This window comes from Mytilus galloprovincialis, chromosome 9 (genome assembly GCF_965363235.1).
Source record: "Mytilus galloprovincialis chromosome 9, xbMytGall1.hap1.1, whole genome shotgun sequence".
Lineage (NCBI taxonomy): Eukaryota > Metazoa > Mollusca > Bivalvia > Mytilida > Mytilidae > Mytilus > Mytilus galloprovincialis.
In genome coordinates this window covers 54664240-54679292 of record NC_134846.1, presented here as the reverse complement: position 1 = coordinate 54679292, position 15053 = coordinate 54664240, and the positions used below count along the sequence as shown (strand labels likewise).

Below are 15053 nucleotides of genomic sequence, written 5' to 3'. Positions count from 1 at the left end.
GAATAGGTAACGAATAGGGAATAGGGAATAGGTAACGAATAGGTAACGAATAGGTAACGAATAGGGAATAGGGAATAGGTAACGAATAGGTCACGAATAGGGAATAGGGAATATGTAACGAATAGGTAACGAATAGGGAATAGGGAATAGGTAACGAATAGGTAACGAATAGGGAATAGGGAATAGGTAACGAATAGGGAATAAGTAACCAACTTGACGTCCATGAAAAAGTACAGTATTTATGGAAGTCATAATATAAGTATCAAATGTAAGAAATATTCTGCTATCATTGATTATTTCCTCTGGTACATATATTACCGTATTTGTTACTAATGAAAAAAAATTTAATATGAAATAATAGCTTCAATAGGAATATACAGTTTGGCATTGTTTATAACGAAGTGGCACAGTAAATATGAAACCCATCTATATACATCAGATCGACGTCCGAATTTATCTTCTTGGATTTTTATCTAGCTTCTCTTTAGATCTTATTTGTATTACCTAATACATGTAATATTACATAATTAGCTAAAAAATAAATAAACTACAAAATCAACTTAAAGGATTCAGATAAAAAATCAAATATTAAAAGAATTTATACATAGTAGAGTGTGAAAACAGATTATAAAGTACGTACTTAAATTGTATATGAATGTGTAATTAGCAAATCCTTTTCAGAGGTATAAATGCGCAATTAGCACATACAAGGATTTGTATAGTAAGTCTTACTATACAAATCCTTGGCACATACATGAGCCTTTTCAGATAAATATGAAGAAAAAAGAAAATAATGTCTGAATGAAAGGAAAAGCTTCTATAGGCTTACACCATAAAGAAATAGAAAATTATCAGTCATAGATAACAATGTGTGGACTGCCTGAATGTAATCGTAACAGTTTGACTTTATAATATTGAGGCGGTAAAATTAAACGTCAACAAAGTTTATTATCCGATTAAATTACACTGTACATCCTATTGATATTCAATTTAACCAATATAAACAAACATCTGACCAAATACGGATGAAATCAAATCCTAGGTCAAAGGGTACAATGAATACTTACAGTTTGTTAGTATTTGCACCTTTAAGTATTGTTACGGATAATTGATTATTGTGACTCATTTCATTTGTTATTTGACGTGTGTACTGAATGGAGATATATTCATATTCAATTATCCTAATTATTGTGTTTTTGTTCGAAGAAATACGTAAGTATTACTTAATTTCAATAATATTGTCTTTGATTTGATTGCTTCCTTTGATTATTTGACGTCACATGATGAAGAAATACTGAAATCATGTGACTTGACAATCCCGTAACAATATATATAAAAAGAAGATGTGGTATGATTGCCAATGAGACAACTCTCTACAAGAGACCAAATGACACAGAAATCAACATCTATAGGTTACAGTACGGCTTTCAACAATAAGCAAATCCCATACCGCATAGTCAGCTATAAAAGGCCCCGAAATGATATATGTAAAACAATTCAAACATGAAAACTAACAGCATAATATGTGTACAAAAAAAATGAACGAAAAAAATAATATGTAACACATCAACAAACAACAACAAATGAATTACAAACTCCTGACAGGGACAGGCGCATGCATACAGTATGTAGCGGGGTTAAACATGTTAGCGAGATCCCAACCCTCCCCTAACCTGGGACAGTGGTGAACAGTACAACAGAAGAACGAACTATAAAATTCAATAAAAAAGGCTCAACTCATCAGACAAATAGAAATACATCTAACAAAAACTCAGAGTAGTCGTGGCCGGGTACTTTTATATACCAACAATGTTTTTTTTTTAATTTCAAAAAAAGTGGTGAAAGATCCAGAAGGGACATCGAAATTCATACGTCGAAAATAAAATGACAACAGCATGACAAAAAGAAAAGAAAAAGACCAATAGACAAACTGCAGAATACGAAACACAAATGACACATAACTAAAGACTGAGGAACAGATGTAACATAAAGTTATGTTCTGAATGAGATATTGTCCTTTGGAAAAGATTTCATATCAAATATTGTCCGCAGACACTGTTTCGTAATGACAATATTTTAGGTTGAAATAGAGTCCTGGACAAAACTTAAATAAAGGCTTTGTCTCAAATGTGTCATGTCAAGTGTCTAATTATATAATTTGTTATATGGTATGACTTTGCTCATTGACAGTTGGTGACCGTTCGGTGGCATATAGCTGTTTTCATTTTCGTCATCTAGTCTCTGAAGGATTATTTGTCGCATTGGCCATCATACCACATCTCCTTCCCCACCCCTGAAAAAAGTGTGTGTTTCTATACCTGTCTATACCATAATTTCAAACTAGGTGAACAGAATTGACATTCTATATACTAGTAATATATGACCTCTTTTAATTTATATCTGTTTACTTTAACACTATAAAGATTTTGGGTGGATTTTGGATGATGTTTTTCTGATAAACGTTTATTCACAAATGTATGGCAAGCCGTTCTCGTCAAAACTATGTTTAAACCATCTTTCGGAAAATTTACACACTGAGAATTACAACAAAACACACTGAGATTTAAAAACTTCAAAACACACACTGAGAATTAAAAATTACACACTGAGAATTAAAACTTACACACTGAGATTTCATAAAGACGCACTGAAATTACAAAAATGAAAAACACACACGAGAATTGAAAATTACACACTGAGAATTAAAAATGACACAGTGAGAATTGAAAATTACACATTGAGATTTCAAAAAGACACGCTGAGAATAAATAAACTGAAAACACACACTGAGAATTTGAAATTACACACTGAAAATTTAAAATTACACACTGAGATTTGTGCGCACTTTTTATGCACACATATCTAATTAGCATACTTAATCTGAATCTATTACAAGCTTAAAACAACTAGGGGACAGAACTCGTTAGTCCTTCGATTTGGTTCCAAATTATTTATAAAAAAACTTTAGAAATACAAGAACAAGAAAAATACCCACTTACTCTTATTACAAAATATAACCAAATGGTGAAAAACTATATTAAAATTATAAGAAAACATTGGAACAATCTGCAAAAAAACAAAGAATGCAGTGAAATTTTTACTCAAGTGTCTATTATAGCATATAAACGTAACAAAAATATAAAATATTACCTTGCGAAATCAGGGTAACAGTTGGAAGACTTTTGAAAAGGGGCCCATGCTTAAACGGTGTTAAGTAAAAAAAATCCCGATACACTGGTAGTAATGATCTGAACAAACTTATGAATATGAGCGATGTTAAGTCTTGAAATTTATTACGAATGTAGGTTGAAGGAATCGCATTTCATTATAATGACAAGAGTTCTTGAGATCAAGATATAAATCTGTTGAATTATTCATCTCAGGAATATTCATTAGTAATTTGCATATTAATCTCAGTGTGTTTTTTTTTAAATCTGTTTGTAATTAACAATTCTCAGTGTGTGTTTTTCAATTTATTTCATCTCAGTGTGTCTTTTTAAAATCTCAGTGTGTAATTTTGAATTCTCAGTGTGTGTTTTTTTATCTTTTTTAAATCTCAGTGAGTATTTTTTCGAAAAAAGGGTTTAAACATAGTTTTGACGAGAACGGCTTGCCATACAAATGAGCATCGAAATCTACCATACACTTGAAAACTTGATCAATATCATTTTAGGTCTCCCCAGTGAAAGAGATCAGCATTTTGTTCCTTTTGATCAAAATCACTAACATTTCTCTTGTGTTTTTTTTTTTTTTAATTTAAGAAATAAACCCCCATTCTTACAACATCAAAAACAGTAAATGTAATACATGGGGTTTATAATTCTTTTTATTCTGATTTCATTGTGGTGCCAATATTGAGGGCCCTCGTGGGGTTTTTGATTATGTGATTACTTGGCCGTTTTTTTAATGATTATTTGATTATTAAGCCAAATATTTCATGATTATTTGATTACCTAGGACTGTATTTTTAGTTTATGATTATTTGATTACTAAAGATAAGCAAATATTTAATGATTATGTGATTATATTGGCAAAAAAATGGTGATTATGTGATTACTAGGACCCCCTCCCCCCATGAGGGGCCTCAATATTACGTGCACTCATACTTTTATTTATTCATAATTCAGAAGGGTCAGATCTTTCTAGTCGGTGGACTATTAGGTAGGCCGAATTACTGTAATCATAAAATAAGATTATGGATCGATTTTTGAAAAAAAGAATAAATTGCCAACGATAAAGATGGTTTTGACCCGAGGACTTTCAATTTCCATTAAATTTCGAGAATATTAAATTTATATAGTATGTATTAGAATATGAACTCTAAGGCCTTTAAGTAGCTGTCGTTTTATCCTGCTATATTGTGCAATGTAGCTATTTTGTCGTTTATCAAATTTGCTTTTTCAATTATAGAAACCCAACAGTGTGTAAAGAAGAAATGCGAAAGCAAAAATGGTAGATACAAGTCCTGTAAAATTAATTCAGTACCAGAAGATAACTCCATCACTTCTGTGACTGTCGAAAATGAAAAAGGCTCTGGTGAAAGTAATGAAGGTTGTATATTCAACGTAACGTATGGGTACACTTCCAACAAAATATGGGTAAATCGAGGATGCAGGGCAGATTTTTTAGCTTGCTACAGTAGAGTAACAAGTAAGTATCCTAGAACTGCGCAATTATCTTTCTAAATAGGTGGCATCGGTGGAAATTGGGGATGAAGAAAATTATTACGATATCGGATGGGCTGTTGATTTTTAATTTCATGAAAGCATGTTGCTTTAGCATAATTGGGTTTTCTTTTGATCAGTTGAAGCATGTTTATCGTTCCCTGATGGTCAATCTGATTTAAATCTTAAGGATATTTTCATTGTTATGCCCCATTTAGGGGCATTATGTTTTCTGGTCTGTGCGTCCGTTCGTCCGTCTGTTCGTTCGTCCGTCTGTTCGTTCGTCCGTTCGTCCGTTCGTCCGTCTGTCCCGCTTCAGGTTAAAGTTTTTGGTCGAGGTAGTTTTTGATGAAGTTGAAGTCCAATCAACTTGAAACTTAGTACACATGTTCCTTATGATATGATCTTTCTAATTTAAATGCCAAATTAGAGTTTTGACCCCAATTTTACGGTTCACTGATAGAAAATGATAGTGCAAATTTCAGGTTAAAGTTTTTGGCTTCAGGTTAAAGTTTTTGGTCAAGGTAGTTTTTGATGAAGTTGAAGTCCAATCAACTTGAAACTTAGTATACATGTGCCCTATGATATGATCTTTCTAATTTAAATGCCAAATTAGAGTTTTGACCCCAATTTTACGGTTCACTGAACATAGAAAATGATAGTGCAAATTTCAGGTTAAAGTTTTTGGTCAAGGTAGTTTTTGATAAAGTAGAAGTCCAATCAACTTGAAACTTAGTATACATGTTTCCTTTGATAAGATCATTCTAATTTTAATGCCAAATTAGAGAATTTATTCCAATTTCACAGTCCTTTAAACATAGAAAATGATAGTGTGAGTGGGGCATCTGTGTACTGTGGACACATTCTTGTTTTTATTCTAGTTTGCCAATATTTGAAAAATTCTATTTTTCTACAAATTCCAGTAATCTCTGTTAGTGAAATCGACCTTAAAATATTGCGGTTGTATTTTCTGTTTTGTTGTCTTGTCTTTGTAATTGTACAGTAATTAACCGCATAAACTGTTGTTTTGAAATACGAGATAATAGTCACGATTTGAATTTCGTGCGTTGGATCAAAGCACTTATCTGGATTTATCTTCATCAGGAACGTTAATACGTATAATTGTGAAACACAGAGATGTATAGATACGTAGAAGCATCAGACGATTTTAAACCAAAAGGGATATCAACGAATAGCAAATTCATCGTAGGTTTATTATAGAACCTTATCAAATATTTTCATGGTTACATATTTTTATGCCTCATCTACGATAGTAGAGGGGCATTATGTTGTCTGGTCTGTGCCTCCGTCCGTCCATCCGTTCGTGCGTTCGTTCGCTTCAGGTTAAAGTTTTTGGTCAAGGTAGTTTTTGATGAAGTTGAAGTCCAATCAACTTGAAACGTAGTACACATGTTCCGCATGATATGATCTTTCTAATTTTAATACCAAATTATAGTTTTGACTCCAATTTCATGGTCCACTGAACATAGAAAATGATAGTGCGAGTGGGGCATCCGTGTACTATGGACACATTCTTGTTTCAAATGAATCGACAGCATCCCTTTTTAAGTATATATAATATCAAATTTGGAAAATATGGTTGTGTTGATTTTTCTTCGTGTGATATTCAAATAACAAACTAACAGCTTTATACTATTCTACAGCTTTATCTACATCCGTATCTTCAACAGAAACGGAAGAATTTTCAACTAAATCTTTTAGTTCCACTAACATAACAACACTACCAAGTACTTGTAACTAATTAAGCTACAATTTGTCATTTTTCTATTTAACCGTCTCATTGTGTACTACACTGTAAAAATGGTGTTTAGATCCTTAGCACAATTTTAAACACATCATATGTGCACTTATTTTTACATGTCTTGGTCTAAACATGTCCCAGTACAAGGTGTTTAGGATTGTGTGTGGAATCGTGTATAGAAATATGCGTGTTATTCCTATACATTTTAATTTTAAATCACATTTGAAAAGTGTTTAAATTCAAGACATGTTTAAATATTATGTGCTTACTGGGAAATGTGTTTCGAAATTAAACACAATCCTAAACACATTCAGGACTAACGTGTAATACACGTGTTTTATTTCTTAGCACTACTTTAACAGTGTATATACATTCGTTCAACAATCATGATTTGCTGTTCTTTTGATTTTAACATGTAAGCAGCTACAGATAAAAAATAAACATCTATTTGTTTTGCTATTAACTGATATACAAGTCAGAGGTTTAGCTAGCTATAAATCCAGGTTTAATCCACCATTTTCTACATAAGGAACTACGTGACACTGTACCAAGTCAGGTATATGAGTTGTTTTCGATTCGTTTAATTTGTTTGATGATTTGCTTTTGATTTTGCCATTTGTTAAAGAACTTTCCGTTTTTAATATTTATGGGAGAGCGGTATTTTTGTTACTTTTTTATACCGGAAGAGCAACCTTATTTCCATCCGAAAAATAAGCAGCCCTATTTAATTTTTGATACTCGACGGTTAATGCATTGCAAAAATTACAACTCAAATTTTACAGAACTCTGGTAATACGTGATATATTCCAATCGAAAATAGAACTGCACGAACCTAACATGACCGTGTCATATTTGAGACACGTATAACTGACTTTGCGAATCCTTTGTCAGCGCCACGTCCAAATTACTAAAATATATGCTATACAACGCCAAGAAAATACAGGATATATTCAATATAGAATATTTACATAAAAAATGTCAACAATTCACTTCAGGTATGATAACAAAACAAACCAACCCATCCACATCTAGGCCAATGAAGATGGGTAGCAATAAAAGCACAGCAGGTTAGTATATTATTGTATAACCTAGTCTCGTCATTCCACTTTATAGTACGATATAAGAGTATACAAAAAAAAATTGGATATTGTTAAGATACTCATAACAAAAACAAGGAAGTTACTTATGATGCAATATCAAAGACTATTATGAAACAAAATATTAATGCAGCATGAAAGAACTACCACTGTACCCTTGCATCTCTCGAGGGGTGCTCTGAATAACGGTTCTTGAGAACACCTTACCACAATTTCTATTTTTTCCATTGAACATCGAAACAAGTAACTTATTTAAACTCATGATAGGTAACAGACTTTGATTATTTTGCGATAAACCCGAATTTCCTTTATAAAAGAATCAACAGTAACGCTCAGACCAAAAAAAGATTAAAAAAACAAACAAACAAAAAACGAATAAAGTACGAAGTTGAAAAAAAATTGACTTCTGCATTTATGAACAAATTATATTGATGTACTAAGTATGCTTAAATGAGATGTGCATATGTCAATAGAACAGCAACTAAACGACACGAATTATCAAAAGATATCTTGAAGTCAACATACGGACTTAAACAATACAAATTTCTAAACAATATGCACAAGCATATTTCAACATTTACAAGCATGCTTGATTAAGAGACTTACTAGATATTAAAGTAAATACTACCATTTTCAGGATTGGTAGGAGGCATTATAGCAGGTGTTGGCTTCGTTGCCATTGCTTTGCTAGTTTTAATCTTCATACTTAAACGGTACGTATTGATGGTATATTTATATTCTTAAATTCATAGTCTTTTATATATTTTGAAAATTTTATTTGTAGAATAGCATTTCTGAAAGCGCTTTCTTAATATCTCAAACATCAATGAGCAAACAACTGAACTTTTAAACAATCGTTCAGTTTTGTTTTATTTGGTCCTACAAAGTTATGTCATTTGCGAAATTTTGACTGAATATATATGTTTTAAGTCATTTACGACAAGGTTGCATTTGTATAAAGATTCTATCTAAACAAATTTCAAATGTCACTTTATAGTGACTTATACTTTAAGTGGTTTTAAACTAGTAATAGTAAACGGGCGATGTTGAACTAAAATGTCAAATTGCCTTTCTCTTATCGATTTTTTTTACTATCAATGATAATATTAAATCAAATCAGCCTTTTTTGTTATTATTACTTAATTCACCTATACTTAAATTGAGTTAAAACAACAACAACAACAACAAAAAAAAAAAACCAATCGAATATCTAAAGATAGGTTGTAAAATGATTTAAAGTGCTTTGTATAATATTATAAATATTTCAATATTACAGCAAATCTATAATGCTTTTAAAACATGTCATTTTATATTTTAGTTTCTCGTTGTACTGTTTTGCAAGAAAGGTCCGTTACGAAAACAAAAATGATGAACAAAATAACACAGGGAATCAAAATTACGCTTACATCAACTCAAACGCTTCTGATACTCAAGGAAATATTAAAAACTATACCACACTTGGAAATGAAAGAGATACCCATTACTACAAAGATACGAGAAATTCACCGCAAAGGGAAAGTGAATATTATAATATTGAACCTCGAGAAAGTCAAATCGAATACCATACTAACGAACCACATTCTTATATGACCGTATATGACACTCTCGACCAGAATAGACAATCGGCATTGACTAATGCCACATACGAGGAATTCCAACAAAAAGAGAATGGTTCAACAAAAATTCTTGGAAAAACTGGAGATAAACATTATGATTATGCAGAATTTGCTTCAAGCATTACAAATTCACAAGATAGTACTAATTCAAAGATATCGAATGAGCCACACGAATACTTTATACTTGATCCAAAAGAAATAACGTACGAAAATCATAAATATCACAGTTCTGGGAAAAAGTCCTATTCTAGTCAGACAAAGGACTACTTTGTACTTGACCCAAAGGAAACAGGCTTTGACAGAAGCTCAATTAAAAACTTGGATACTTTTTGAGAGAATATGCGTACAAAGACAACCGATTGTTTTGATCAATAGTTTAAGCAGACTATTCAATTATTATTAAATATCAGCAATTAAAGATACTTTTATTCACGCGCAAGGTTGATTCTATTTTTTTCATATGAATTATAACGTTCTGTTCACTGACTCTATTTTTTTTTTATTAAATTGATTTATTCATATGTTTTCCCTAAAGGATTCAATATACTATTAATTATATTAAAAGTCGAACAGTGAAGTCCAAGAAAGGCGAACGATGCCAGAGGTAGATTCAAACTAAACTGACAACGCTAAGCCAAAAAAAAAAAAAGCAAACACACAATAGTACACAAAACACAACATAGGAAACTAAAGACTGCGATTCCTTGTTTGCTTTTTCAATTGCTGTACGAAACATTTTACTAAAGTATACCCGTTTAAACGACAATTTTTGTTGTGTTTATCAAATTAGTAAAGTCATGAATTGTAATTTTACTACTTTATATATAAAGTTTCATACGATTCAGTAATTTTTATTGCTCGTTTAATTTTCCATTGACTGCAAATTATCAAGTACAGGTCGTTTCACCAACGTTATTACCAAACCATTGAATTTAACCTGGGTACATTTGGCAGCTTTCATTTAATTATAGGTACTTTTCCTAACATAAATCGTACACACGTGGACAGGGTACGTGTTTGTAGTACTATAGCCAGACTATTTGCTGGGTATTAAAATGAAGATTCAAGTCGGTATAAAGTTTAACAATTTAATAAACGATCCAACAAGAATATAAACGATGTTACAATATTGAGTCCGGTGTTGACGGTTTAAGAACCTATCCAAAACTGAATATAAATTATTTCTCAGAAGTATATAAAACAGAATAATAAAGAAATACATGTAACTACGGATTAAGCAATTATTGTCCATTGTTCAGATAATCTGCTAAAAACTGACCTTTGACACGTAGATACGAAGTCCATTATCGGATTAGTAGAAACATACATTTTAAACCAAAGATAATAGTGTGGGAATATTTGAGCTAAAAATGATAATTGAAATATATAATAATTAAAGTCAGAAAGATGATAGTCCAAATAATTAGCATGCTTTTCGTCCGGTCATAGTACCATCACTGCACTTACTTCAGCTTCATAAAATCATAGTTCTGTGGAAAAATATAAATTATTATACAAATTATGTCATATTGGAAAGTAAAATGGTCTCACCATTACGTAAGGGTATAAGTTCGCTCGATTTACTTTTGAAACGATGGCTTATATATACTAGTATCTCTTTCTATTTTTAACATGTTTATCTATTATGTTTGGATTTTGTTTTTTTACACATCATTGTCAATATAATAGAATTTGATGCGACTATCATACAAGTGCAGGATTTAGCTAGCTATAAAACCAGGTTGAATCCACCGTTTTCCTCATAAGAAAATGCCTGCATGTATACTAAGTTAGAAATATGACAGTTGTTATCCATTCGTTTGATGTCAGGTCCGTAAATTACATAGAGGCATGTAGCCAGTTGCCTCCTATTGCGGGTTCACTGACAAAAAAAATAATAAATGGGGGAAAAAAAAAAACACTGAAAAGAAAAAAATGGTTGAGATCATGCATTTTTATAGCATTGGTTGTTAGTAAAACAACAAGGTGGTTAATCATAATGGCATGCAGGTGTGTTCAATATTTGGATCTGAACGGTCGGTACCCAACTGAACTCCGTTGCACACATAAAATTTCCCCACCAAATTCTATTGCATCAGCATACATAGAAGTGACAATGTTGGCAATATTGAATGCATAGAAGTTCTAAAAAGATGTGATTTGTCCAGTCAGAAAAAAATCACTTTAGCATTTGACAAAGCCAGAGTAAAACTTTTTGGTGTTTTCAAACATTGTTACGTTTTAATAATTTGAACTTGATAGATAAAATTATGAGTTATAGAGTATGCATTTTCATTTTAAGGTTGAAAAATTGTGTCTTTGAAACGAAGTCAAAATTAATTCGATTTGGACAGCCAAATAAGCCGGATAAACCACAAAAATGACCAAAATTCAGGGGGTTTTCATTTTAAGTCTTTGCAAAATTTTCCCTAAACTTAAGTAAAAATATCTTGTAAAGAGTCATAAAGCAGGATAAAGCGAAAACAAATTTTTCTCTACCGGGACACGTAATCTAACTCTGGTTTATAACTATTTTTAATATATTCCAGGCGCACATTTATTGAAATGTAACAAAAAGTTAACAAGTCGTGTATTCATGGGAGGTACATTTGTACACAAGGAAAAACTTCCACCTGAAAAAAATATCCTTTTCTGCATGGAATGGGTCCAAATATTTTTTTGCCTCGCTCCGCTCGTCGATAATAAACTGCCTCCCCTTACAGGGCAGGCAATTTACTTCCCTGGATGTATATGGGCTTTTGAAATTGCCATCTGATGAGGAACTTACCGTTTTGAATTTTCATTCAGAGTTCAGTATTTTTGTAATTTTACTTTTTTCAACATGTTTCTGTCAGCTGTCAGTTGAGATTAATCTGAAGACCGCTGACGTCATTGGATGCGTTCCAAAAAGGACATTTCAACCAATCAGTGGAATTTTATTTTGACCATATCTTTTTTTATGCAGACATTCACAAACTATATTAAAACGGAAAGTATAGTTAAATAGAATCTTTCAGTTGATATAAAAAATTGAAAACAACACGTTTAATAATTTCTTGCGTCAGTCGAGCTGTTCTGGATTTACCTTCATCAGGAACGCTCAAAGCCAAAAAATTGAAATCCGAAGATGTATAAAACAGGAAACAATGAACTATTTTTAGCAGTAGAAGGATTGGATCGGTGTTCTGTGTATTCACATGATTTGTATTCTCTCCCTACTCATGGATTTTGTGGTGGTATTTTCCTACCCAAATGATTAACCACAACATTTATTTATAATAAATATCAGTAAAAAAATGTGCACCCTTTGTTATCTGTTTTTCTTTAATATTAAGCCAACCAGTGTGAACCTGGACAATTCGCCATTTTAAATTAAATCCTCAATAGTAAAAAAAAAATCGCACTTCCCGACAAATAACTATATCTATAATAGATGAATACATCTTTTCTCCTAGTATGATGCTGAAAAGAAAAATAGTTTAAGAATGTGGTAAATAATTTTGCACTCGTATTTCTTAAACTTAAATTTTTATTTATTATCGCAAATCGTACAGACTCATTTAGCTAGAAAACTTTCAAAGATGGCGGCTCTTGGTATAGTTGAGAATGTTTCGTTTAATAGACGTGTATGTAAACAGCCAGTATGTTCCGTCAGTTACTTTGTTCCGGTGGAACTTTTCAACTAGTTATTTCGTTTCGATGGAACTTTCCAACTACAATGTAGTTGTTTTATTCCGAGTGCAGTCAAAAAGTTCCGGAAAAAAGTAGCTAGTTAAAAAGTCCCGGAACAATGTATCTAGTTGAATAGTTCTGGCGGAACAGAACAACTAGTTAATTCGGTCAGAATGTTGCCTTCATAACGGAATAAGTTGTAATTCATTGTTATACATTAATCAGAAATTGATATGTTTAAAAGTACCCACATGAGGAGGAACTTTTGGGCTAGTTTGTTAGTTCCGGTTTTGACTAATTTGCCAAAGAGGAACTTTGTGACTAGTTGATAAGTTCCTTTTGACTTTTGTAATCAGTATCTTGGTTTCCTTTTGAAAGGTTCAAATGTAATATGTTACGCTTTTACTTTGCATCAATTCTCCAAATGGAACTTTGTGTGACTGGTTGATAAGTTCCGTTGGAACTTTTGGGCTAGTTTGTTAGTTCCGGTTTTGACTAATTTGGCAAAAAGGAACTTTCTAACTAGTTGATATGTTCCGTTGGAACTTTTCAACTAGTCACTTTGTTCCGGTTGAAATTTTTAACCAGAGGAAGAACAAAGTAACTAGTTTTTTAGTTTCTCCGGAACTTTTCGGCTAGTTAGTTCTTTCCGCCCGGAACTTTCCAACGTCGGAACAAAAGAGACTTTTTGTATTCTCTCAACATGCAGACTTCTTATACGTTCAGGTATTTCACATCCAATTTTTTATGGAAATATTCTTTATAACACACAAAGGTGTCAGTATTCACCTCAAAAACTAACAAAACCTTTGAATAGACTTATTAAGAAAGGATATAGTTACGATCTGGACCCAGTTGTTCATCTCTCGGTTAAATTTTAACCAAGGGTTAAATTTCATAACCCTGGGTTAAATTTTAACCCTTGGTTATTTTCGGTTTTTCATCCTGTGGTTAAATTTAACCCTCTGTTAAAGCATTAGTTAAAGCAGATATATTTAACCCACCTTTAGGGGCTGGGTTAAATATTTAACCTAGGTTAAAATTTTCGAAATGGCAGCACCTGTTTTTAATATTCCCATTGTTAAAGTAAGAAAACAACGAGTATTTCGGGGAGGAAATAATCTCACCAACTTAACAGAAAGAGAAATGAGAGAGAGATACAGATTTGGGAGGGAGACCTTTGATTTTTTAGTGGATCTACTTGGAAAAGACCTGCAACGAGGAACCATGAAAAAGACCGCATTGACAGTAGAGGAGCAATTATCTATTGCCCTGAGATATTATGCAAGCGGGTCATTTCTTCAAGTGATTGGTGATACCTTGGGCTATGATAAGTCAACAGTAAGCAGATGATGTTACCAATGCCATACTAGCCAGAAAAAAATGATTTTATATCTTTTCCAACCAGTAAAGCTGACATTGATGAGGTCAAGTTAGGTTTCCACGAACAAGCTAATTTCCCACATGTCGTAGGATGCATTGACGGTACCCATGTACGAATCCAGAGGCCAACAGAGGATGAACCTGCTTACGTCAACAGAAAGAATTTTTCTAGCATCAATGTTCAAGCCGTATGTAATCATGAAGGTAAGCCCGTCAAAATACTTTGATTTGTTTAAGATTTATTTAAATTTCGGACCTCGGGATTAGGACCCCTCCCACCCACCCCTCCCCTATAGTGTTTTAATTGTTTTACTGTCCAGTTTGGCTAGACATTTTGGTTTAAACATAAAGGAATGTAAAGCTTCTTTCATAGTTTACCACAAAGACTAAGCACTTAAAAATTTATCACTTTTCTACTAAATATATTAAAGACTTAGTATGGAATTGTCAAAAACAAGATAAATGTAGTGCGCAGGCTGTTGTATATTACATAACACAAAATATCATCGTGTACCTTTGATCATAACATGTAACGCAAACTTACAAAGAAGAACAGGTGCTCTCTAACACGACCGCGTTTATGTCTGAAAATAGAAACTCTAAACCCGGAAGAAAATTATCATCACATTTTAAGTTCAGCTCAGTATTAAATCGTATGTTGATCATCAGTCACCTTTTGTTATGGTGAATAGATGTTCATTATTTTTTATTTGTTTTACGCTCCTTTTCAGGGGATCGAGGGATTATTTTTGTATTTATTTAGGGGGAGGGGGGTCATTATGAAAACACTTGGTCTGTTTTGAATATTGTTTAAGAATAGCGAAATTTAAAAAAAAAACCACATTCATAGAATGTAATG

The 15053-nt window shown here is 32.3% G+C and overlaps 1 protein-coding gene across 2 annotated transcripts; it reads left to right on the top strand.

The window, feature by feature from the left end:
• The first annotated feature begins 1036 nt into the window (after positions 1 to 1036).
• LOC143045316 (uncharacterized) lies at positions 1037 to 9626 on the top strand. 2 transcript variants are annotated; one of them, XM_076217747.1, is made up of 6 exons: positions 1037 to 1212; positions 4411 to 4650; positions 6329 to 6412; positions 7422 to 7493; positions 8161 to 8236; positions 8842 to 9626. In XM_076217747.1, exons 1-6 carry the CDS (start codon positions 1155 to 1157, stop codon positions 9470 to 9472), a joined length of 1161 nt encoding a protein of 386 aa, XP_076073862.1. In that variant the 5' UTR covers positions 1037 to 1154; the 3' UTR covers positions 9473 to 9626. The 2 variants fall into 2 exon arrangements, with proteins under 2 accessions (XP_076073862.1, XP_076073863.1); XM_076217748.1 differs by lacking the exon at positions 6329 to 6412.
• The last annotated feature ends 5427 nt before the right edge of the window (positions 9627 to 15053 follow it).

Excerpts from the sequence above, each read along its gene's own strand:
- LOC143045316 (XM_076217747.1), top strand. The coding sequence starts at position 1,155 with ATGGAGATATATTCATATTCAATTATCCTAATTATTGTGTTTTTGTTC. Across the intron at positions 4,651-6,328 it reads TTGCTACAGTAGAGTAACAA|CTTTATCTACATCCGTATCT; the intron begins GTAAGTATCCTA and ends ACTATTCTACAG. Across the intron at positions 8,237-8,841 it reads TTAATCTTCATACTTAAACG|TTTCTCGTTGTACTGTTTTG; the intron begins GTACGTATTGAT and ends TTTATATTTTAG.